The 27779-nt window shown below is 38.1% G+C and overlaps 1 protein-coding gene across 2 annotated transcripts in view; it reads right to left on the bottom strand.

The window, feature by feature from the left end:
- GTF2E2 (general transcription factor IIE subunit 2) overlaps positions 1-27779 on the bottom strand; it is an 81298-nt gene that overhangs the window by 18372 nt on the left and 35147 nt on the right. For both annotated transcript variants that reach the window (XM_047772542.1, XM_047772541.1), the window contains exons 4-6: positions 18340-18447; positions 16238-16420; positions 9782-9875 (exon numbers count right to left, since the gene is read on the bottom strand). In XM_047772542.1, the coding sequence (XP_047628498.1) occupies positions 9782-9875; positions 16238-16420; positions 18340-18447 (385 nt within the window). The remainder of the gene's footprint in view (positions 1-9781; positions 9876-16237; positions 16421-18339; positions 18448-27779) is intronic.

Raw genomic sequence — 27779 nt, 5'->3', positions numbered from 1 at the left:
TTTTGGGGAGCAAGATACAAAAAAAGAGGGAGCTCCTCCTGTTGTGGCTCAGTGGTAGTGAACCCAACTAGTAACCATGAAGATGCAGGTTCTATCCCTGGCCTCATTCAGTGGGTTAAGGATCTGGCATTGCTGTGGCCATGGTGTAGGTTGTAGACACAGCTCTGATCCTGCATTGCTGTGGCTGTGGCATAGGCCAGCATCTGTAGCTTCAATTCAAACCCTAGCCCGGGAACTTTCATATGCCGCACATGAGGCCCTAAAAAGCAAAAATGAAAATAAAAATAAATACGAAAAAAAGAGACAGATGGACAGTGAGAAAGACAAATGTTGGGAGTTCCCGTTGTAGCACAGCACTTAACAAATCCACCTAGGAACCATGAGGGTGCGGGTTCCATCTCTGGCCTCACTCAGTGGGTTAAGGATCTGGCGTTGCTGTGGCTCTGGCATAGGCCAGCATCTGTAGCTCCAAATGAACCCCTAGCCTGGGAACCTCCATGTGCTGCAGGTTCGGCGCTAGAAAAGACAAAGTCAAAAAAAACAAAAAAGACAAATGTTAAGATATGTATCAATTTACAAGAGATCTCTGGAAACACATGATTTACCTCATTAACAAAAAAACTTCTTTTTTTTTTCTTTTCAGGGTTGCACTTTTGGCATATGGAATTTCTCAGACTAGGGGTAGAGCCAGAGGAGCAGCTGCAGGGCTACGCCACAGCAACATCAGATATGAGATGCATCTGCAACCTACACTGCACAGCTCACATGAACACCAGATCCTTAACACATGAGCGAGGCCAAGGATAGAAACCACATCCTCACAGACACTATATGTCAACTTTTTTTTTTCCTCTTTTTTAGGGCCGTGCCCACAGCATATGGAGGTTCCCAGGCTAGGGGGTCCAATAGAAGCTGTTACTGCCAGCCTACACCACAGCCACAGCAACGACAGATCTGAACCGCATTTGAGACCTCCACCACAGCTCACATCAACGCCGGATCCTTAACCCACTGAGCGAGGCCAGGGATTGAACCCACAACCCTGTGGTTCCTAGTCAGATTCGTTTCTGCTGTGCCACGATGGGAACTCCTTTGTCAACTTCTTTACCCACTGAGCCACAACAGGAACACTCCGTTTTTTAAATTAAGTGATTCATGCAATACCAACACTTTCTTCTAAAAGAACAATGTCCTACCTCTGAGGTTCCCATGGGTGGCTGTGACCCCACCCCCCAGGGTCTCTGCAGCACTGTATGAACACAATGACATACTGTATGACATGTGTCATTTGTGTACCCATGTTGTTCCTCCCTCAGTTTGGGCCCAGGGACAGAAATTTTACTCACTTTGCTATCACTTATATCACTGAATGTGCCTAATAAAAGAATGCATGAAAAGAAGCTTGAAGACAATGTATCTTAATGTTTCTCTGTTTTATAAATGTAAACTGTACCTTTAATATAATTCTCAACCTAGGTGATTCTGCTCCTCAGGAACTTTTAGTAATGTGTGGATACCTTTTTGGTTGTCACAGTCTGGGGAAAGGTATGCTATTTGCATCTAAAGTAGCCGGGGATGTTGCTAATCATCCCACAGTGCATTGTGGCAACCTGGACACCAAAAAAAATTATCCAGCTCCAAATGTCAATACTGCCAGGGCTGAAAAACCCTGCTTCCTCCCAATCATCTTTCCCAGAAAGTTTAAAGATGAAAGAAAAATACCAATTTACAATACACTGAGCCTAGAACCCAATTCTGTTTTACATAAACAAAGTATTTCTTGTACTGGTTTAATACACACTTGATTTTCTCGTAATATTACAATGGAAAATATATATGAACACAGTATGAGTAACTTCTGTAAATCACTGAAAAGCTACATTTTGTATTTTTCAGAACTTTACCAAGAATTATTTCCCTCTTAATAATCCCAGTTGTGGGATATAAGCTGCCAATGAATCGCAACTTTATTAGTTCATTTGTACCTATCACATTCAATAGTAATTCTACATATAAATGTAAAGTTATTTCATTTATATTCTAGTATGTATAAATCTGACTGAACAATTATGAACAAGGAAATAAGTTTTTAAAATATAAATCAATTTCTTTTTATTTATTTTATAGTTAGGATATTATACTGACAAGAAATTCTCATAAAGGTAAATTTTATTTTCTATGAATTTTATTTTTACAAGAGCAAAGAAGATATTACAAAATATTGTTACAAAAATAATCAATTGCATAGAGATGGCCAGTAGGCACATGAAAAGATGCTCAACTTTCCTAATTAGTGGAGAAATGCAAGTCAAAACTACAATGAGGTACCACCTCACATTGGTCAGACTGGCCATCATTAAAAAGTCTACAAATTACAAATGCTGCAGAGGATGTGGAGAAAAGGAACCCTCCTACACTGCTGGCAGGAATGTAAGTTACTGCAACCACTATGAAAAATAGTATAGATGTTCCTCAGAAAATTAAAAATAGAATTACCATATGATCCAGCAATCCCAATCCTGGGCATATACCCAGACAAAACAAGGATTCAAAAGGGATACATCCTCCACAATGTTCAGAGCAGCACTATTCCCAATAGCCAAGGCTTGGAAACAACCTAAATGTCCATGAACAGATGAATGGCTTAAGAAGATGTGGTACACAAAACAGACATACAGACCAATGGAACAGAACAGAGATCCCAGAAATAAACCCAGACACCTATGGTCAATTAGTCTTTGACAAAGGAGGCAAGAACATACATTGGGAAAAAGATGGTCTTTTCAGCAAGTATTGCTGGGAAACCTGGACAGCTACTTGCAAATCAATGAAACTTGAACACACCCTCACGCCATGCACAAAAATAAACTCAAAATGGCTGAAAGACTTAAATACAAGACACCATCAAAGTTCTGGATAAGAACATAGGCAAAACAGTCTCTGACATCAAACTTAGGAATTATTTTCTCAGGTCAGTCTCCCAAAGCAACAGAAATGAAAGCAAAAATAAACCAATGGGACCTAATCAAACTGACAAGCTTTTGCACAACAAAGGAAACCAAAAAGAAAACAAAAAGACAACTTACAGAATGGGAGAAAATACTTTCAAATGATGCAATGGACAAGGGCTTCATCTCTAGAATATACAAGCAAATTATACAACTCAACAACAAAAAAGCCAACAACCCAACGGAAAAATGGGCAAAAGACCTGAACAGACATTTTCCCAAGGAAGATGTACAGATGGCCAACAAGTACATGAAAAAATGCTCCACATCCCGATTATTAGAGGAAAGCAAATCAAAATGACCACGAGATACCACCTCACACCAGTCAAAATGGCCATCATTAATAAGTCCACAAATAAACAAGTGCTGGAGGGGGTGTGGAAAGAAGGGAACCCTCCTGCACTGTTGGTGGGAATGTAAGCTGGTACAACCACCATGGAGAACAGTATGGAGGTACCTTCGAAATCTATACATAGAACTACCATATGACCCAGGAGTCCCACTCTTGAGCATATATCCGGACAAAACTTTCCTCGAAAAAGACACATGCACCCGCATGTTCACTGCATCACTATTCACTACAGCCAAGACATGGAAACAACCCAAATGTCTATCGACAGATGACTGGATTAGGAAGATGTGTGTATATACACAAGGGAATACTACTCAGCCATAAAAAAGAACAAAATAACGCCATTTGCAGCAACACGGATGGAACTAGAGACTCTCATACTGAGTGAAGAAAGTGAGAAGAGAAAGACAAATACCATGTGGTATCACCTGTAGCTGGAATCTAATACACGGCACAAATGAACCTCTCCACAGAAAAGAAAATCATGGACTTGGAGACTAGACTTGTGGTTGCCAAGGGGGAGGGGGAGAGGGAGGGAGTGGGGTAGATGGGGAGCTTGGGGTTACTAGATGCAAACTATTGCCTTTGGAATGGACTAGCAATGAGATCCTATGTAGCGCTGGGAACTATGTCTAGCCACTTATGATGGAGCGCGATAATGAGAGAAAAAAGAATGTGTACATGTATGGGTAACTGGTCACCATGCTGTACAGTAGGGAAAAAAAATTGTACTGGGGAAATAACAATAAAAAAATTGCATCAATTAAAAAAAAAGATGTAGTAATATGTACAATGGAATACCTCTCAGCCATAAAAACTGAAATAATGCCATTCATAGCAACATGGATGCAACTAGAGATTATCATACTAAGTGAACTAAGAAAGAGAAAGATAACTACCATATGATATCACTTACATGCGAAATCTAAAATATGCCACAAATGAACCTATCTACAAAACAGAAACAGATCCACGGACAAGGAAAACAGACTTGTAGCTACCAAGGGGGAGGAGAGGAGAGGGATGGACTGAAGTTTGGGGTTAGTAGATGCAAACTATCACATTTAGAATGGATACATAACAAGGGTCCTACTGTACAGCACAGCGAACTATATTTAATCTTCTGGGATAAACCATAATGGGAAGGAATATTTTTTAAAAAAATGTATATATGTGCATAACAGAGTTAATTTGCTGTACAACAGAAATTAACACAGCACCAAATCTACTATACTTGAAAAATAATCCACGGAATCTGATTAAGCAATTAAAAACCACTAGTTTACCCCCCCCCCATCTTTCCTGTAGCCTTTGTTATTCCCTACCTGCAACCCCTGTCCCCATAAAACTGCACACACATGGGCACTAGTCTGATTACTTTCCAAGGCTGGCTCTGTTATCATTCTTCATTTTTTTTCAGAGGTCTTCTCTGAGCTCCACTCTTCCCATTTTCTTACTAGCTCAGCACATACCTCATTTACTCCTTTCTTAGCATTTGATACAATCTGCTATCATTTTTTATTTTGTATATCATCAATTTTCTCTTTTGGAATGTAAGCTCTGTGAAAGCAGTAACTATCCTGTGTTGTTCACTACTGTATCTGCTACATTAGCAAAGTGACCAGGGCATGTAACAGAAGATCAATAAATATTTGTTCAATAAATGGATTCATGAATAAACTAGATTCTAACAAAAATCTCAGAAAATATCAATGTAAAAAGAGAATGAAGTTGATAAAAAGATACCTCTACTTAAGTTTAAGCAAATTAAAGATATAAAGAGAACTCCCTTATATATAAGCCCAAAATAAGTTATATAATTTCCAAATAACTAACGAGGAGATTACATCAGATAGTAAAGATAGTAAACACAAATCAATATTCAGAACTAATTCAGATAATGAAAATTAACCATACTGCTATCTACAAAGGAAATACCTAAAACAAAAGAATACAGGTATAAAGTACGAGAATGCGCAAAAATGTATCAATTTTTTTAAAAGGCAAAGGATTAAAAGGCTAGACTTCAAGTAAAATAAAATTAAATATGACCAAGAGGGATAATGAATAATGATTATGGATACAACCCTCAAACTCTGTCAAGAACATTTATAAGCCAAAAACTAAGAAAATATATAAAGCAGTAATTATAGGAAGTAACTGGCAAAATTAACAAAAAATATAAAGCAATAGGAAATGTTAATATTTGCTTAGACACTGCTCAGATCACGAGTCAAAAAACTAATATGTAAAGGGTGATCTGATATTTTCTAAAACAAAACACAACAATAATAAAAGTAAAACAGATAAACCATTAGCTAGCATAACAGAGAAAGTTCAAACATAAAAGTTAACAATAAAAATGGAAAATAACAGAGAAAAAACAAGTAACAGGGCAAAATTATATGCTATTAAAATTTAAGAATTTAAAATGGATGATTTTGTAGGAATACACAGATTACCCAAATTAATTCACAAGACAGAAAACTTATGGACATAACCAAAGAGGACATTAACAATGTCAAAAAACAAGCCAGACACATGCACCAGTATATGCTTTCAAATCTTCAAGAAATCCAATATTCTCCTAAAGAAAGATAAGGAAGGAAAGTAAGCAAGAGAGGAAAACTGTGCTTCTCTTTTTATGAATCCAGCATTACACCCACACCAAACCCTGAGGAAGTACGCACACACACAAAAAAAACTGACCACACTGAAACAAAAATCCTTACATATACTAGTAAAAAGAAGGCAGAAATACAAACAACAAAGAAGCATTCTTCTAGGATGGTTCAATATAGGGAAATCCAGTAATGTATTTCACCAACAGTAACGAAGATCTTAAAAGATCCAACAATTTATTATTTACCTTTCTAATATCTTCTTGATTTATATGGCTATTCCATTAACATAAAAAATACATATACACATATCCACTGTGTAAGGTGTGGAAGGATATATGCTGCAGCACTACTAATTGTTTAAAAATTCATTCACCATGTACACCTACAAAGCTGAATACTAAACAGCCATACAATATCACAGAATATCTGTAGTACAGAGAAGTAAACTAGAAAAGTAAAACAAACTATTTACAAAATTTATTTTTAGATGTGTGGGATTTCACTAACAAGCATATATGATTACTTTTATAATCTGAGGGAGAAAAAGCGAAAATTCACATTGTGTCCTTATTGCCAAGTAATGAGGAGATGGAAAGAGGGTTTTTTTTGTCTTGTTTTTATTGAAGTATAGTTCAGTCACAATGTTGTGTCAATTTCTGTGAACACCTAAGTGATACAGTCAGACATACATATATATATACTTCTTTTCACATATTATCCGATATCATGTTTCATCACAAGAAATTAGATACAGTTCCCTGTAATACACAGCAGGACCTCATTATATATACATTCTAAATGGAACAGACCCCTAACTTCCAGTCCATCCCACTCCCTCCTACTTGGCAACCACAAGTCTTTTCTTTACCTCTGTGATCTGTTTCTGTTCTGTAGATAGCCACTTCCGCCACATTTTAGATGAGATGGAAAGAGCTTAAGCCAGCAAAAGCAACATATAATGGCAACTGAGAACAAGTAATACTAAGGAACAGAACTCTACATAAAAGATACACAAGCAGATAAAGACTAAGCCAAGTTAAAACGACAGTATCCACAGAAAGTGAGCACCAAAGGGACCAAAAATAACAATGGCTTAGTAAAAGAACTAGTGTGAGAATTACTGCTAAACCAAAGTATACTCCTAAAATCTCTCCAATGAAATACTACCAAGAAATCCTAGTTTCATGCTACTCTTAGACAGCTACTACAATCTCTTTCCTATCAAACACTTGCCTCAATTTAAACATCTATTCTGGATCATATATCCTACACTATGCCGCCATCTAGAGAGTTAGGATTAATACTACAAATTCCCACTGAGAAAGCTTATGCTGTTTGCTCAAAGTACCAAGATAAATAAACGGAAGAGAAACCAAAAATAGTAATATACTATATTGGGAAGTAGAAAAAAAAGGATAGGTGTTAGAATCAGAGAGATGACAAATAGTAAGTCATTAGACAATGTTTGAAGTTAAAAAATAACAGTATAAGCATATCATTTAGCAAGATGGGAAAAACCACCAAAAGGATCCAAAACAAAACCAGTTAAGTGACTTGAAAGAGACCGAAACTAGAGAAAGGAAAAGAATATCAGCTTTTTACTGTAAATCTTCCTTACTATTTAAACATGTGATATTTGTTATAAGTTTTTTAAGTACTGTGAAAAAATTTTTCAAATGGATTAACTACACCTAAGAATAAAGGAATAACTTGTTTCTTTGTTTAAACTCAGAAGGATCTTTTTTTTTTTTTTTTTGTCTTTTTAGGGCCACACCCACGGCATATGGAAGTTCCCAGGCTAGGGGTCTAATCAGAGCTACAGCTGCCGGCCTAAGCCAGAGCCACAGCAACACGCGATCCGAGCCACATCTGCAACCTACACCACAGCTCACGGCAACGCCGGATCCTTAACCCACTGAGCAAGGCCAGGGATCGAACCCGCAACCTCATGGTTTCTAGTCGGATTCATTTCTGCTGTGCCATGATGCGAACTCCCAGAAGGATCTTAAAGATCAAGTTCATCCATATGGTTTTTAAAAGAAAGAAATCAATTTGATGACTATGAAAGTTTACCTGGGGACACACAGCTTTTGAAAGCATGAGCCCACTGTGTCCCCTTTGCTGGCAAAAAAATAAAGCTATTATTTTTGAAAAAAAAAATTATCTAACAGCAAAACTCCAAGTAAAAGAAACTCAAAAAATACAAAAATTGCTTAGCCAAATCTTTCTTAAATGAGCACCTATCACTACAACATACAGAAGGATTTGACTACTGTCTTGTTTATATACAGGAAGCTTACTTTATTAGAAATGGCATTACAGAAGAGCCAAAATACTCTGCAAATTTTCATTTAATGAATAAACATTTATTGAGAACCAATTATATACAAGGTACTCTCAATGAGAATTATAACAAAAATACCAACATTCTATTTACTACAAAAAATCATGGTCATCTAAATAACTTGAGGTTAACTAAACTATAAGTACCACAAGCCAACATCAATAACCAGATAACATGTAAAAGAAAAACTTAGGCTTAGTGTACAAACTACAAATCATCATCAAGACAGGTACAGGCAAAAAAAACAACTATAGTAGAAGAAATAAAAATCTTACAAAAAAAAAGACAGGTACAGTCTATTTACAGAGACAAGACGTATAAATGTATTTCTTATACAAAATTATTCATTCAATAGGATCTTTTTTATTTAATGCCATAAAGAAGAGTCAACATGACCACCAAGCTGGCACAGCAATAGTTTCACTGTTTGGAGTCTAGTATTACACTACTGTACTCTGGAGTCTAATATTACTATTGTACTCTATGTCCTGCTATATTATTAGACTATTTAGCTACACTTTTGAAATTCTATAATTAAAGTGATGTTCAAAACTCTTTTCTTGCCTTTTAATAAAACTTCAAACAATATAAATTTAAAGATATTTGCTTAAATGAGAAGACCTACTTGTATACAAAAGAAATTTCTCATGACTAAACCTTTGTTTGATTACCATTTTACATGAAAATAATAATCACACATTCAGTAAAAGACAGCATACAGCTTAGCATCCAACTCTATGACAGCTAGAAAGAAAAAATGAGTTTCTTTTCTTATCCAATTTTTTTTGGTCTTTTGTCTTTTTAGGGCCGCACCCACGGCATATGGAGGTTCCCAGCTAGGGGTCTAATTGGAGCTGTTGCTGCTGGCCTACGCCAGAACCACAGCAACACCAGATCCGAGCCTCGCCTGTGACCTACACCACAGCTCACAGCAACACCAAATCCTCAACCCACTGAGTGAGACCAGGGATCGGACCTGCAAACTCATGGTTCCTAGTCAGATTCGTTTCTGCTATGCCACGACGGGAACTCCATCTTTTCTTACCCAATTTGATAATCAAAATATTCACAAGTTTTTTAAGAGTATCAGTCTCCAAAAAAATTTATTCTTTTTCCTATTCTGAATCAAGCTTTCATATCAAGATATGAAATAATATTTGTCAGAGTAAAGAACTTCTTGTTTGGTATAGCTGTTATAAGCTTAAGAAATCATGAACTGCTATGCCATGATTACAAGTTAATGAACTTAAAATCTTTCTAATTACATATCTCAAATTGCATTGAGAAACAATACATTAGACATAGCAGTTATTAGCTCTATTCTAAGAGATAATACTAAAAAAGCAATATAATAAAATTTACGTATAACTTAAATTATAATGTATTATAAATTCCGTCACCCTAAATTTCTAACATGTTTGCAAGCCAAAAGTATCTATAAAGAAAAGCTCACCTTCATCCACAGAAAACTGACAGCTTTTATCATTGAAGAAAAGAATTTTCTTCTTATCAGGACGATTTACAAATAGTATCTGGTCCCCTAAAGCCTTAAAGATAAAAGAAAAAATTTTCAGTTAACTCCAAATTACATTGCTCAAGAAAAAAAAAATTTTTTAAACAAGAAAGGACTCTAATTTCCTTTAACCCATAGTATACTATTAGGATCCACTAGACCAAATTTTAATTATTGACTTTCTTTCTTGAACAGTTCTGCTTATTTTTAAGAATTGATATTTTGAGACTTAATTATTCTCAGAGATCCTCCAAAGTACAAAAGAAAAAAAATTTTTTAAGAACAAAGTTCAGGTGTTCCCTGGTGGCACAGCACGTTAAGGATCCAGTGTTGTCACTGCAGTGGCTCAGATCCCTAGCCCCTGGATCTTCCGCATGCAGCAGGCACAGACAAAAAGAAAAAAAATTAAAAATTAAAAATAAATAAAAGAACAAAATTCAACCTACGCCACAATTACAACTTGGGTCTACTGGACCCTTTTATTAATCTAAGAAAAACTATGGGATCTCAGTGTTCTTTTCCTTACCTTGAAATACTATCTTACTCACCATTATCCATTAATCGTTTCCGATTATGCTTTGAAAAGCTAAAACAGTAAGAAAAATGGAAGGATGATTAAAGCACCTAAAAGTGTGTGTGCAACTATGAGATAGTCATCCTTCAGTGTTCTTACTATACTGCCCAAAGTATTATATCAACTTTAAATATAAAAGACTTGAGGGAGTTCCCTGGCTGTCTAGTGGTTAGGATTCCACATTTTCACCATTGCAACCCAAGTTCAACCCCCTGGTCTAGGAACTGAGATCCCACAGCAAGCTGCTGTACACTGCGGCCCAAAAAAAAAAGACTTGACAAGTGCTTTGCTATCTTTTAATTGTTATTGAACACAGCTGACAATTAAATTTTGTTCATTTTTGGAGTTCCTGTTGTGGCTCAGCAGGTTAAGAATCCAACTAGTATCCATAAAGATGCAGGTTCAATCCTTGGCCTCGATCAAGGGGTTCAGGACGTCCTGTTGCTGTGGCTGTGGCATAGGCCGGCAGCTGTAGCTCTAATTCAACCCCTAGCCTGAGAACTTCCATATGCCATGGGTGCAGCCCTAAAAAAAAAATTTACAACAAAGGTGCTAAGAATATATAATAGGGAAAAATAGACTCTTTAATAAATGGTGCTGGGAAAACTGGACGGCCACATTCAAAGGAATGAAACTGGACCACTATTTTACACTATATGCAAAAATTATTTCAAAATGGATTAACCATTTCAAAATGGTTAAGACCTGAAACCGGAGTTCCTGTTGTGTCGCAGTAGAAACGAATCTGACTAGGACATGAGGTCGTGAGTTCGATCCCTGGCCTAGCTCAGTGGGTTAAGGATCTGGCGTTGCCGTGAGCTGTGGTGTAGGTCACAGATTCGCCTTGGATCCTGCATTGCTGTGGCTGTGGTGTAGGCCAGAAGCTGTAGCTCTGATTAGACCCCTAGCCTGGGAACCTCCATGTATCATGGGTGTGGCCCTAAAAAAAAAAAAAAATAAATAAATAAAACCTGAAACCGTAAGACTCTTGGAAGAAAACTTAGGCAGTAAGCTCCTTGACATTCATCTTGACAATTTTTCAGATCTGACATCAAAAGCAAAGGCAACAAGGAATTCCTGCTGTGGTACAGTGGGTTAAGAATCTGCAGCAGCTCAGGTCACCATGAAGGCATGGTTCAATCCCCAGCCCTATGCGGCGAGTTAAAGGATCCAGCGTTACTGCAGCTGCGGCTTTGATTCAATCCCTGGTCCAGGAACTTCTATATGCCACAGATGAAGCCATTAAAAAAAAAAACAAAAAAAAACAAAGGCAACAAATTAAAAATAAACAAGTGGTACTACATCAAACTAAAAAGCTTCTACGTAGCAATGGAACATCAACAAAATGAAAAGACAATGTACTAATGGAATAAAATATTTGCAAATCATGTATTTGATAAGGAGATAATATCCAAAATATAAAATTCATGGAACTCAACAGCAAAAAAAAAACAAAAAAACACCTGACTGAAAAAATGGGCAGGGGTTTGAACGAACATTTTTCCAAAGACACACATACGTCCAACAGGTACATAAAAAGATGCTCAAGATCACTAGTCATCAGGAAAATACAAATCAAAACCACAATAAGATAACACCTCACACCTGTCAGAATGGCTTTCATCAAAGACAAAAAATAATGAATCTTGGCAAAGATGTGGAGGAAAAAGAGCCCCTGTGCACTGCTGGTGGGAATGTAAGCAAATGTAGCCACCATGGAAAACAGTATGGAGGTTCCTCAAATTTAAAAAAAAACTACATGATTCAGCAATATTACTTTTGGGTATTTTTATCCAAAGAAAATGAAAACACAGGAGTTCCCATCCTGGTGCAGTGGTTAACGAATTCAACTAGGAACCATGAGGTTGTGGGTTCAGTCCCTGGCCTTGCTCAATGGGTTAAGGATCCAGGGTTGCCGTGAGCTGTGGTGTAGGTCGCAGACAGAGCTTGGATCCCACATTGCTGTGGCTCTGGCATAGGCCGGTGGCTACAGCTCCAATTAGACCCCTAGCCTGGGAAACTCCATATGCCACAGGAGTGGCCCAAGAAATGGCAAAAAGACCAAAAAAAAAAAAAAGAAAAAGAAAAAGAAAACACAAATTTAAGAAGATATATGCACCACCTTTTTCAGTGCAGCGTTATTTACAATAGCCAAGATACAGAAAGTGCCCAGAGACATGTGAATGGATAAAGAAAACATATTATAAACAATGGAATGTTACGCAGCCATTAAAAAAGAATGAAATCCTGGAATTCCCATTATGGTGCAGTAGAAACAAATCCAACCAGGAACCATGAGGTTTCAGGTTCAATCCCTGGCCCTGCTCAGGGGAATGGGGAACCAGCATTGCCTGTGAGCTTTGGTGTAGGTCTCAGACACGGCTCACAGCTCGGATCTGGGGATGCTGTTGCTGTGGCTGTGGCGTAGGGTCAGCAGCTGCAGCTCCAATTAAACTCCTAGCCTGGGAACATCTACATGCCTTGAGTGCGGCCCTAAAAAATACTATTGCAGATTTGAAAGCTGCTAAGAGAAGAGATCTTAAAAGTTCTTACTGGGAGTTCCCTTCATGGCCCAGCGGTTAATAAACCCAACTAGGATCCATGAGGATGTGGGTTAAATTCCTGGCCTTGCTCAGGGGGTTGAGAATGCAGTGTTGCCATGAGCTGTGGTGTAGGTCGTGGATGCAGCTCTGATCCTGTGTTGCTATGGCTGTGGTGTAGACTGGCCTGGGAATCTCCATATGCCACAGGTGCAGCCTTAAAAATCAAGAAAAGGAAAAAAAAAAGGTCTTATAAAAAAGATATTTTCTTACGACTACATATGGTGATGAATTTAACCACTTACTATGCTCATTTTTACAATTAAAAACAACTTTTAATTAAAAAAAAATCCTGAGGAGTAGATGATTCAATATTCCAACTTAAAATTAAATCCTAGGAGTTCCCACTGTGGCTCGGTAATGAACCCAACTAGTGTCCATAAGGATGAGATTTCAATCCCTGGCCTCATTCAGCGGGTTAAGGATCCCGTGCTGCTGCGAGCTGTGGTGTATGTAGACCAGCAGTTGCAGGTCCAATTCAACCCCTACTCTGGGAACATCCATATGCCACAGGTGCGGCCCTTAAAAAAAAAAAAAAAATTAAATCACAAATGCAGAGTGGCTTATTAAAATTATACTGGTAGTTAATTTAATTATTAGAAAACCCCGGAGTTCCCTTCATGGCTCAATGGTTAACGAATCCGACTAGGAACCATGAGGTTGTGGGTTTGATCCCTGGCCTTGCTCAGTGGGTTAAGGATCCGGCATTGCTGTGAGCTGTGGTGTAGGTTGCAGACAGAGCTTGGATCCCGAGGTGCTGTGGCTCTGGCGTAGGCCAGTGGCTACAGCTCTGATTAGACCCCTAGCCTGGGAACTTCCATATGCCACAGGAGTGGCCCTAGAAAAGGCAAAAAGACCAAAAAAAAAAAAGAAAAAAGAAAAGAAAACCCCCACATAACAATTACTAAGAGATGAATAATCTGGAACAGTCTCTTGTTTTCTTGCTTTTGCACAGTTCTTTTTGTTCCTTGCTAGCACTATACTGTACATTTTTTCAAACACTGTATGGTCGACAAAATGACTAACAGTTCTTCTGTCACCACCAGGAACTGAAGAAAAGGAAGCAATACATAAGAAATTTAGGCGTTCCCGTCGTGGTACAGCAGAAACTAATCCGACTAGGAACCATGAGGTTGTGGGTCTGATCCCTGGCCTCGCTCAGTGGGTTAAGGATCCGGCGTTGCCGTGAGCTGTGGTGTAGGTTGCAGACACAGCTCGGATCTGTCATTGCTATGGCTCTGGCGTAGGCTGGCAGCTGCAGCTCTGGTTGGACCCCTAGCCTGGAAACCTCCATGTGTTGAGGGGGTGGCTTTAAAAAAAAAAAAGACAAGGCGTTCCCGTCGTGGCGCAGTGGTTAACGAATCCGACTAGGAACCATGACGTTGCGGGTTCGGTCCCTGCCCTTGCTCAGTGGGTTAACGATCCGGTGTTGCCGTGAGCTGTGGTGTAGGTTGCAGACGCGGCTCGGATTCCACGTTGCTGTGGCTCTGGCGTAGGCTGGTGGCTGCAGCTCTGATTCGACCCCTAGCCTAGGAACCTCCATATGTCACGGGAGCGGCCCAAGAAATAGCTAAAAAGACAAAAAAAAAAAAAAAAAAGACAAAAGAAATTTAACTTAATTATGTCAAATTTCTCCCTTGAGCAATTAGGATAGAACGCATCTTCACATTTTTTTCAGGAGAGAATAAAAATCTAGGGTTTTGAACAATTTAGAAATAATTCTGACTGAAAATGAGAGACTATACTTTTCATGACCCCTTCAGCTCTACTCCTCAAAGAATAGAGCGACTAAAGACAGGGTGTCCAAGTAACTTTATATCACAAAATTATTTAAAATAGAATCAAAAATTATCAGTATACATCGCTGTTCTACTTTATAATTTAACATAAAGCTTACTGAGGAGCAACAATACTGGCCCCTATCAAAATGGGAAAAAAGAATGAAGCAGGAAATGCATCTAGCACTCTCAACTGTTAAGCCAGTATTCAGTAGTTCCACCTTTCAACATCACCACTGTGGCACAGGTTTGATCCCTGGCCCAGGAACTTCGACACGCCAAGGGTGAGGCAAAAAAAAAAGAAATTACACTCAAGGATGTAATGGAAAATACGCTTGTAACGAATGGGGCAGGAGGGGAAATCTCAGCAAAGAAACAGAAACGGTAAGAAAGAATTCAAAGTCTAGAACTGAAAATACAATCTATAAAATAAAGAATTTGCCAGTTGAGCTTAACAACAAATTGGAAGTAATGAAGAAAAGTCAGTACAATTGACAATAAAGCAATAGAACAAAATAGTAAGTAAACATACAGACAACAGACAAATACACAGACACAGCCTGAGACATGTGGGACAATACAAAGAGGTCTAACATGTGTAACTGAATTACCAAGAAGTAGAAGAGAGAAAGATGCAAGTCTTACTCCATAGTAACAAAAAGCTTACAGGTTAGTATCAACGAGCAACTGTGAATAACAGAGACTAGCAGTCTTCCCAACAGAGTTCAAAATTTAAACTGGAAATGTAATCCATGTCACTTTAAGTGACAGTCCCTTCAGGAGTTTAAAACAACCAAGTTTTCAGTCAATGCTTTTGTGTTTTAACGCCTCTGGTTCACCCAGGTTAACACTGCACACCACTGTCACTAAAGGAAATCATGTATACAAACATAATAAAAATGCTAACATCTTTGAGGAAAACTTTCCAAAAACATTCTGAAGCATCAATCATACATAAAAGGGAACTGTCAAAGTTACACAAAAATGGCTATGCTCTGTCCTGCTCTGCAGCATAAAACACAAATTTCAAATATTCAACTGGCTCCCCCCGACCCCAAGAATATATGATAGAAAAGGCTTTAAAAATAAATTTTTTTTAGGGAGTTCCCTTTGTGGCTCAGCGGTTAACGAACCCAACTAGAATCATGAGGATGTGGATTTGATCCCTAGCCTTGCTCAGTGGGTTAAGGATCTGGTGTTGCTGTGAGCTGTGTGTTGTAGGTTGTAGACGCGGCTTGGATGCCAAGTTGCTGTGGCTCTGGCATAGGACAGCAGCTGTAGTTCCAATTAGACCCCTAGCTTGGGGACTTCCATATGCCTCAGGTGCAGCCCTAAAAAGCAAAATAAATAAATAAATAATTTTTTTAAAAATCTTGATTTAAAAAAAAACATAAAAATATTAACTCAAATTATATTAAGGTATAGAAAAAAAAAGAGCAGTTACCTTGACGGCTTTCTGGGAATTGGGGAGTCCTTCCTCTATGTCTTCTAAAAGAATTCCTCCTAGGCCTCGCTGGTCATGCTTATCTAAGAGCCTAAGTAGGGCCTTCTTATCTTTCAAGTTGTACTTGGGCTTGAAGGCATACTTTCCATCTATTACTTCAATTTTGGGATTATTGACTAACGCCTGCAACCACAACACAATTTGTATATATTAATAAAAGGAAATACCATGTATACATTTTTTAATTCCACTATTTAAAAAACAATACCCGTACAGTGGCAAATTAAAAGCATCTTGTGAATATCAATATATCTAAAACCCTACCCAGCCAGGATCCAAAATAACAGGTAGAGATCAGCATGGTGCTCATTCTTTATAAAAGAAACTTTATTATTTATACAGATTCTTTGAATAAGAAAGAAACCAGTTTACCTCTTCTTTGAAGAAAGGTGTACCCATATTCTTTCAGAAGTAAGAATTATACAACTATTAACATCAACAGACAAAGTGAAACAGCTATTTCCTACCCTGCCTCAAAGTATAGTTGATCACATATTGGAATTATAATGTGAAGAACATAACCATGAAATGAATATATCAATAGCCTGCCCCACATGGTATCAAATGGCACTAGCAGCTGCGGAAGGAACTAAAAAGGACCAGACTTTAGAGTCCATATAAGAAATTTACCTATCATGTCAGTTTGAGATTGAAACTGAGTAAGAATGCAGAAATTACTGAATATAATAATGTTTCTAGTCATTCCTGTTGTACAGCCAATATCAGAAGGAAAGTTCTTCAAGAAAGAGCAATCCTACTTATTTTCTTCTATAGTTGCCAGCCTGACTCTGAAAGGATAAAGAGAAGAAACAGAGAAAGAAGAGGAGTTCCTGTTGTTGCGCAGCAGAAACGAATCCAACTAGTATCCATGAGGATGCAGGTTCTATTCCAGGCCTCTCTCAGTGGGTCAGGGATCAAGTGTTGCCAGGAGCTATGGTGTGTGTTGGTCTTAGACACAACTCAGATCTTGCATTGCTATGGCTATGGTGTAGGCCAGCAGCTGAAGCTCCAATTCAACCCCTAGCCTGGGAACTTCCATACACTGCAGGTGTGGCCTTAAAAGCAAAAAAAAAAAAAAAAAAAAAAAGAAAGAAAGAAAGAAGGAAGGAAGGAAGGAAGGAAGGAGAATAGAATGGTAATTAAAATAACTTTTACCTAATATGGTACTCCATCCAAGATTAAGTTAAGCATCAAAATTTAAATGTGGATTACCACTATTTGTGTATTAGTAACATAATGAGCTGTAATGACACTAACTGGCTCATTTTACCTTATGAAAATCAAGAAAAATATTTTGCTTGGTAAAATAAATTAACTGAATTCTATTTTAGAAAGTTTACATTTGTTTTTTAGAACAAGCACTGGTCCTAGAAAGATGTCTTACTAAACTGTCATGTCATACCTAGAGACAAAATATCTCAATTTTTAAAATGCTACTCATTTCCACATTCGCATCATGGTCACTGATTGTTTGTTTCAGGATTCCTTTTCATCCTGTGTTGTGTTTAGATATACAATGTTCCCGATTATTTTCCCAACAGGCAGTAACATCACTATCAAAGCATAATAGTGGTAGTGGTATGATAAATATCTTGCTTTCCCTACAATACCTTAAGCTATACATGTCCTAAAACACAGCAACAATACAATTTGCCAACACAGGAAGTCCCCGTCGTGGCTCATCGGAAACAAATTTGAATAGCATCCATGAGAACGTAAATTCTATCCCTGGCCTCACTCAGTGGCTTAAGGATCCGGCACTGCCGTGAGCTGTGGTGTAGGTCACAGACACGACTCGGATCTGGCATTGCTGTGGCTGTGGTGCAGGTCGGCAGCTACAGCTCAGATTCGATCCCCAGCCTGGAAACTTCCATGTGTCCGTATGTCGTGGGTGCGGCCCTAGAAAGCAAAAAAAAAACCCAAAAAAACAAAAAACCCTACACCAATTATTTTAAGAAAAAGCAAAAACAATTATCAGATTTCAGCAAATTAAAACACTAATTATAGCAATTTTTTTTACAATAATTTAAGCTAATTCTTACCTCAGTCATTAACCATTGTTTCTGCTTGAGTCCAATATCTAAATGTTGTGTTTCATCCAAAATTTCTTCTAAAGTAAGAGGATGTGTATCTCCTCGCTGATGCCGTGTCTATTGAAGGAAGAAACTATTATTAAAAGACAGTTTTGAAATGCTAACTGCATTAAATAATAGTTACAAGTAAATCAATCTTTTCAGGAATGTAAACGGTATATTATATGAGATAGTACAATTATAGTGATGAAGAGACTGGACTATAAAGTCAGACAAAACTAACTTCAAACTTATATAAAATCAGGAGTTCCCGTCGTGGCTCAGTGGTTAACGAATCCGACTAGGAACCATGAGGATGCGGGTTTGATCCCTGGCCTCGCTCAGTGGGTTAGGGGTCTGGTATTGCCGTCGGCTGTGGTGTAGGTCACAGACGCAGCTTGGATCCCGCGTTGCTGTGGCTCTGGCGTAGGCTGGCGGCTACAGCTCCGATTCGACCCCTAGCCTGGGAACCTCCATATGCCACGGGAGCGGCCCAAAGAAATAGCAAAAAAGACCAAAAAAAAAATTATAAAATCAAATCAAAAACTAAGATAAAATATTTGCAATTTATATCATAAAGAGTTCACCTTCCTTTTCTTTTTTTTTTTGGACTTTTTAGGGCCATACCCACAGCATATGGAGGTTCCCAGGCTGGAGGTCTAACCAGAGCTGGAGCCACTAGCCACTAGCCTACACCATGGCCACAGCAATGCAGGATCCAAGCCGCACCTGTGACCTACACCACAGCTCACGGCAAGGCCAGATCCTTAACACACTGAACAAGTCCAGGGATTGAACCTGCACCCTCATGGATGCTAGTCAGATTTGCTAACCACTGAGCCAAGACGGGAACTCCACCTTCCTAATATTTTAACAGTTCCAAAAACCAAACAAGAAAATGACTTATGAAGTTGCCTTGTGGCACAGCAAATCAAGGATCCAGCATTGTCACTGCAGCAGCTCAGGTCACTACTATGGCACAGTTGAGTCCCTGGCGTGGGAACTTCCACATGCCAAAGGCGCAGCCATAAAAAAAAAAGAAAAAGACCCAAAGACAAGAACATACAAATCACAAAAAAGGAGACACAAACAACCTTAAACATGAAAAGATACTCAACTTCCACTAAGATATTTCTCATCTATCACACTGACAAAAATCCATGTTTGACAATGCTATTGGAGTGACTGTAAGGAAAGAGGCCCTCTCACACACTACTGGTACAAATGCAAACTGATACACTCTGAGCAAAGGAATCTGGCAATGTAAGTGCACTGAAACCCTTAACCCAGCAATTCCACTTCCAGGAATTTACCCTACAGATAAACCAGAACATGGAAAGGCAACAGGGTTACTTGCAGCATTGTTTGTAAAAGGAAAATAATAGAAACAAGTCAAGTGGCCACCAACAGAGGACTGATTAAATAAACTACAGAACATCTATGCTACTATACAGATTACAGATGTTTAAAAAGAGAATGAAAATGTTCTCTATGTGCTAATTTAGAAAGATGTCCAGGACAAATTATTAAGTTAAAAAACATATGTAGACATCAAATGCTGGAGAGGATGCGGAGAAGAGGAATTCTCATTCTCTGCTGGTGGAAATGCAAATGGTACAGCCAGTCTAGAAGACAGATTGGCAGTTTCTTTTAAAATTCAACATATTATACAATCCAAAAATTGTACTCTTTAGTTTTTACCCAAAACAGCTGAAAACTTATGTTCACCCAAAAAATTGCACACAGATGTTTATAGCAGCTTTACTCATAACCACCAAAACTTAGAAGCCACCAATATGTCCTCCAGTAGGTCAACTGATAAACTGAAGTACCTCCAGACAATGGAATATTATTCATTGCTAAAAAGAAATGAACTATCAAGTCATGAAAAGACATGGAAGAAATTTAAATGCCTATTACTAAATGAAAGAAGCCAGTCTGAAAAGGCTACATACAACTACATAGCATCCTGGAAAAAGTAAAACTATGGAGAATGAACAACTTCCTTGTTGCCAAGGGTTAAGGGAAACGGAGAGATAAACAGGCAGAGGACAGAGGATTTTTAGGGCATTGAAATTATTTCGCACGATACTGTAATAATGGATACATTCATCACACATTTGTCAAAACCTATAGATTATGTAACACCAAGAGTGAATCCCAAAGTAAACTGTGGACTTCAGGTGATAACAATGCATAGGTTTAAAGATTTTAACAAATGTACCACTATGATGCAACATGCTGATAGTGTGGGAGGTTGGAAAGATTCAAGGGATATATATTTTTTTTTTTCTGCCCAGTTACACTGTAAACCTCAGACTGCTCTAAAGAATAAAATCAATTCTAAAACTTTTATACACACGTACACATACACAGATCGAATACTGGAATGTTATTTAGCCACAGAAGGCAATTCTGCCATTTGCAACAACATGGTTGGACCTTAAGGGCACTGTGCTAGGTGACACAAGTCACACAGGGAAAGACAAATACTGTATGATCTCACTTATATGTAGAACCAAAAAACAAACGAACTTACAGAAAGAGAGAACAGATTAGTGGTTGCCAGAGGTGGCACAGGGGATAAGGGGTAAACAAAATGGGTCAAGGTGCAGTTCCTGTCGTGGCTCAGCAGAAAGGAATCTGACTAGTATCCATGAGGACGCAGGTTACATCCCTGGCCTTGCTCAGTGGGTTAAGGATCCAGCACTGCCATGAGCTCTGTGATGTAGGTCGCAGACGCGGCTCAGATCTTGTGTTGCTGGGGCTGTGGTGTAGACCAGCGGCTACAGCTCCGATTTCAAAAAAAAAAAAAAGGGTCAAGGTGGTCAAAGGGTACAAACTTCCAGACAAATAAGTCAGAGATGTAATGGACAGCATGGTATCTATAGTTAATAATACCAAACTGCATAGTATACACATATATCAAATCATTATGTTGTACATAATACAAGGTAGTATGTCAACTCTATCCCAATTTTTAAAAATAAACAAATGTAGTATGAAACCTTTTATACAGGAAGGGACAAAAATATTTATATCCCTACTTTGTATACAAAGAACCATTAGAAATCATCATTAAAAAAGCAATAAAAGATTATCTATAAGACACAGTGCAGGAGAGAAAATAAGTAGAAATTAGAGGTGAGAACAAGATTTCTTCATTCATACCTCTTTATATTTTTATACCAAAAGATAGAACCCTATACTGAGCATCTTCTGTTAATTCATTCACTTACTCAAATATTGATAACTCCTATATGCCAAAAGTATTGCACTGAGACATACAATGAAATGCAAAATCACTTCTGCTTTCAAGAACTCCCAAAATAGGGTCAGAGCTAAACATACATAGATGAAAGTTTGGTAAATAATTATCTACCAAAAAGACAGGTACAATCTGAAGAGATGAAAGAGAAAGCAAAGTATGGGTAAGCCTCTGAATGATAACTAGAATATAGAGAAAAAGGAAGGAGGGGCAGCTGCAGTATATACAACACAGTGGGCTCCAAAGACTAATGTATACACTCCAGGGCTACAAAGGTCAATCCATTTGAAAGATTCTTTAGAAGCTTCATAAAAATTTTTAAAGTTTCCACTTAATAACATCCTGGACTGCAAATCAAGCCTTGGTAACTATAAGAAAATTGAAATCATATCAAGTATCTATTCTAACTACAATGACTGGAAATCAACAACAAGAAAAAAACTGCAGAAAACACATGGAAACTAAACAACATGCTACTCAACAACCAATGGACCACTGAAGAAATCAAAAAGGAAATTAAAAAATACCAAGAAGCAAATGACCACAAAGATACGACACTCCAAAAGCTATGGGATGCTGCAAAAGCAGCTCTAAAAGGGAAGTTTATAGCAATACAAGCCCACCTCAGGAAACAAGGAAAAGCTCAAATAAACAAGCTAACTTTACACCTAAAAAAGCCTGACAGAGAAGAACAGACAAGACCTGAAGTTAGTAGAAGGAAAGAAATCATAAAGATCAGAGCAGAAATCAATGAAATAGAAACAAAGAAAACCATAGAAAAGATCAATGAAACTAAAAGCTGGTTCTTTGAAAAAAATCAACAAAATTGATAAACCCTCAGTCAGACTTATCAAGAAAAAAAGAGAGAGCTCTCAAATCAATAAAATTAGAAATGAAAAAGGAGAAGTAACAGCAGACATCACAGAAATACAAAGGATCATAACAGACTACTACATGTAACTATATGCCAATAAAATGGAAAACCCAGAAGAAATGGATAATTTCTTAGAAAAGCACAATCTTCCAAGACTAAACCAAAATGAAATAGGAAAGATGAACAGACCAATCATAAGTACTGAAATTGAAACTGTGATTCAAAAACTTCCAACAAACAAAAGTCCAGGACCAGATGGCTTCACAAGTGAATTCTATCAAACATTTAGAGAAGAGCTAACACCTATCCTTCTAAAACTACTCCAAAAAACTGCAGAGGGAGGAACACTCCCAAACTCATTCTATGAGGCCACCATCATCCTGATACCAAAACAGACAAAGATACCACAAAAAAAGAAAATTACAGGCCAATTTCACTGATGAACATAGATGCAAAAATCTTCAATAAAATATTAGCAAACCGAATCCAACAATACATTAAAAGGATTGTACATCATGATCAGGTGGGATTTATCCCAGGGATACAAGGGTTCTTCAATATCCACAAATCCATCAGTGTAATACACCACATTAACACATTGAAGAGTAAAAACCACATGATCCTCATGACAGATGCAGAAAAAGCCTTTGACAAAATCCAACACCCATTTCTGATAAAAATCCTCCAGAAGGTGGGCACAGAAGGAACCTACCTCAACATAATAAAGGCCATACATAACAAACCCAGAGCTAACATCATTCTCAATGGTGAAAAGCTGAAAGAATTTCCACTGAGATCAGGAACAAGACGAGAATGTCCATTCCCACCACTACTATTCAACATGGTTTTTGGAACTCCTAGCCACGGCAACCAGAGAAGTAAAAGAATAAAAGGAATCCAAATTGGAAAGGAAGAAGTAAAACTACCACTATTTGCAGATGACATGATACTATACCTAAAGAGTCCTAAAGACTCTAACAGAAAACTGTTAGAGCTCATCAATGAATTTAGCAAAGTCACAGGATTCAAATTAATATACAGAAATCAACTGCATTTTTATATACTGACAACAAAAGATCAGAAAGAAAAATTGGGGAAGCAATCCCATTTACCAACACATCAAAAAGGATAAAATACTTAGGAATAAACCTACCTAAAGAGACAAAAGAGGAGATCCTGTCATAGCTCAGCAGTTAATGAACCCGATTAGGAATCATGAGATTGTGGGTTCGATCCCTGGCCTCACTCAGTGGGTTAAGGATCCGGCGTTGCTGTGATCCGTGATGTAGGTTGCAAGATGCAACTTAGATCCCGAGTTGCTGTGGCTCTGGTGTATGCCTGAAGCTATAGCTCTGATTAGACCCCTAGCCTGGGAACCTCCATATGCCAAGGGTGCGGCCCCAGAAAAGACACAAAGAAAAAAGAGACACAAAAGACCTGTACTCTGAAAACTATAAGACGCTGATGAAAGAAATCAAAGATGACACAAACAGATGGAAAGACATCTCATGCTCTTGGATGGGAAGAGTCAATATTATCAAAATGACCATACTACCCAAGGCAATCTACAGATTCAGTGCAATCCCTATCAAATTATCAAGGACATTTTTCTCAGAACTAGAACAAAATATTTTAAAATTTGTTTGGAAGCACAAAAGACCCAGAAGACCCATAGACATCCTGAAAAAGAAAAATGGAGCTGGGAAAACTGGACAGCCACATGGAAAAGAATGAAATTAGAACACTTCCTAACACCATACACAAAAATAAACTCAAAATGGATTAAAGACCTAGATATAAGACCAGATACTATAAACTTTTAGAGGAAAACATAAGCCAAACACTCTCCGACATAAATGACAGCAACATCTTCTGAGATCTACCTCTTAGAGTAATGACAGTAAAAACAAAAATAAACAAGTGGGACTTAATTAAACTTAAAAAATTTCTGCACAGCAAAGGAAACCCTAAACAAAACAAAAAAAACCCACAGAATGGGAGAAAATATTTGCAAATGAAGCAGCTGACAAGGGATTAATCTCCAAAATTTATAAACACCTTCTGCAGCTCCATACCAAAAAAATGAAAAACCCCATCAAAAAATGGGCAGAAGATCTAAATAGACAATTTTCCAAAGAAGACATACAGATAGCCAAAAAACACAAGAGAAGATGTTCAACATTACTCATTATTAGAGAAATGCAAATCAAAGCCACTATGAGGTATCACCTTACACTGGTCAGAAGGGCCACCATCGAAAAGTCTACAAACAATAAGTGCTGGAGAGGGTGTGGAGAAAAAGGAACCTATTACACTGTTGGTGGGAATGTAACCTGCTGCAACTACTGTGGAAAACAGTACGGAGATTCCTCAGAAAACTAAAAATAGAATTACCATTTGATCCAGCCATCCCATTCCTGGGCATCTATCCACAGAAAACCATGACTTAAAAAGATACATGTACTCCAATGTTCACTGCTGCACTATATACAATAGCCAAGACGTGGAAACAACCTAAATGTCCATCCACAGAGGAGTGGGTAAAGATGTGGTACATGCACACAATGGAATATTTCTCAGCCATTAAAAGGAAAGAAATAACGGCATTCATAGCAACATAGATAGACCTAGAAATTATCATGCTAAGTGAAGTCTGTCAGACGGTGAGACACCAACATCAAATGGAATTTAAAAAAGGACACAATGAACTTCTTTGCAGAACAGATACTGACTCACAGACTTTGAAAAACTTATGGTCTCCAAATGAGACAGGTTGGGGGAGTGGGAGGACACACTGAGGGTTTGGGATGGAAATGCTATAAAATTTGGTTGTCATGACTGTTGTACACCTATAAAATAAAATTCATTGGGTAATTAAAAAAATAAAATTTACACTTAAAAATTACGCTTTACTAATTCTTAATATGTGAACTAACACAAGAGACTCCCTTGGCTTCATGTCGTATGGCCACACGCATGGAGGAATCCTGAGGGGGAGAGTGGGAATCCCACTTGGCAAAGATTGACAGACATGGCTTCACCGGCTCACTCGCAGCATTCTGCAACACACTGCAGTTAACTGCCAGCACAATGGTGAATCTTTTTTTTTTTTAAAGACCTTTAAAATACAGAGACTGTACAATGATTTCATAAACCCATAAGGAGTAGCCACTTAAAACTGAGTTACAACTTTTTACAAAAAGGCAAGTGTTTCAAATCTGTTAGCTATTTCTATGATTACAGAGGCTATTCATAGTTTGCTAACAATTTTTTAATTATTATAAATCTATTCCTTCAAAGTAAAACCAGTATTTTAACAACGTGTAAAAATAATTTTTTGAAAGAAATTCATGCTGAGCAAAGAGCATTTTGAAAAAGAATGTTGGGGAGTTCCCGTCATGGCTCAGTGGTTAACGAATCCAACTAGGAACCATGAGGTTGTGGGTTCGATCCCTTGCCTTGCTCTGTGGGTTATGGATCTGGCATTGCCGTGAGCTGTGGGGTAGGTTGCAGATGCACCTCGGATCTGACGTTGCTATGGCTGTGGCGTAGGCTGGTGGCTACAGCTCCGATTAGACCCCTAAGCCTAGGAATCTCCATATGTCATAGGTGTGGCCCTAGAAAAGACCAAAAAAAAAAAGGGTAAGCAGGAGCCAGATCATATGACCATCTCCATCCCCAGTAAAGACAAAAAAAAAAAAAAAAAAAGGAAAAAGAATGTTTGGGGAATATTTCCATCATTATGTGATTTCAGAGTTTAAAATATTTAAGAATAAAAACTCTCATATCAGCCTATCTTACAAATTTTAGAAATATTTTAAAACTCTTCCAAACAAAACTGTTGAGTTTAAAATCAATTCATCAAAAATTATAAACTCTCTTGATATGTCTGCATGAAGCAACATATGGAAAGACGGAAATTTACTAACTTAACTGCCTAACGATGAGATGGATAAAAAAACTAGTGTCATAATTTTGTAAAGAGGTACCGACCATGACTGTGGTCACCACTGAATTCCTTCCCTTCAATACTGCAGCCTCTCCCCCAAAAACATCCACCACCAGATCTCTGCAACCTGTGACTGTGTTACCATATGGAGCAAAAGTGACTTCACAGTGTGATTAAATTAAGCATCTTGAGCTAGATTATCATGGGTTATCTGCATGGGCCCAATGTAATCACCAGCATCCTGGGGAAATAGGCAGAAGAGTCACAGTGAATATGAATAGTGGTAGATGTGACAAAGGAAAGTAAGAGGCTGGAGTGGTACAAAGAAGGGGCCATGTGTAAGGAAATGCAGCTGCCTCTAGAAGCTGAAAAGGAAGGAAAGAAAACAGAAGGGCCCTGAGAGCCTCCAGAAAGAACTATCCTGCCTACACCCTGACTTTAGCCTGGGGAAAATGACTGTGGACTTGACTTAAAAAACTGTAAGATAATCAGTTTGTGTTATTTTAAGCCACCAAGTTTGCGGTAATTTGTTAACAGCAGCAATAAAAAATTAAGATAAGTACTCTCTTCCCTTTAGATCTATAAATCCTTGTATTTATAGCTATGAAAGCAAATTAAAAACAAGGATCCAAATAAACTAAACTTAAAATGACATAAATATCATTTTTATAAGAAAAGGCTAAATGAAGATTTTCAGACATGACATGTTCAACCATATTGCTTTCAACTAGCAAAAGGGCTTTTTAAGAAAACATATTCATTTTACTTTTTATCTCAATTACAAAATATCTAATTTGCACAAGTCTATAACATACACAGTATATCTGTACAGTAGTACATTAAAACATGTGTAAAAAAGACAGTAGGCTAGAAAAATTTTAACTTCAGGGTGGAGAGGAGTTCCCGTCGTGGCGCTGTGGTTAACGAATCCGACTAGGAACCATGAGGTTGCAGGTCTGATCCCTGCCCTTGCTCAGTGGGTTAACAATCCGGCATTGCCGTGAGCTGTGGTGTAGGTCGCAGACGCGGCCTGGATCCTGCGTTGCTGTGGCTCTGGCATAGGCTGGCAGCTACAGCTCCGATTTGACCCCTAGCCTGGGAACCTCCATATGCCGCGGGAGCGGCCCAAGAAATGGCAAAAAGACAAATAAATAAATAAATAAATAATTTCAGGGTGGACAAAAAATTGGTGGAGGAGTTCCCGTCATGGCACAGCGGAAACGAATCTGACTAGGAACCATGAGGTTGCGGGTTCAATCCCTGGCCTCGCTCAGTGGGTTAAGGATAGGGCATTGCCATGAGCTGTGGTATAGGCCACA

This window comes from Phacochoerus africanus, chromosome 3, assembly GCF_016906955.1.
Source record: "Phacochoerus africanus isolate WHEZ1 chromosome 3, ROS_Pafr_v1, whole genome shotgun sequence".
NCBI lineage: Eukaryota > Metazoa > Chordata > Mammalia > Artiodactyla > Suidae > Phacochoerus > Phacochoerus africanus.
Note: the sequence above shows the minus strand (reverse complement) of the source record. Positions and strands in the feature narration are given on the sequence as shown.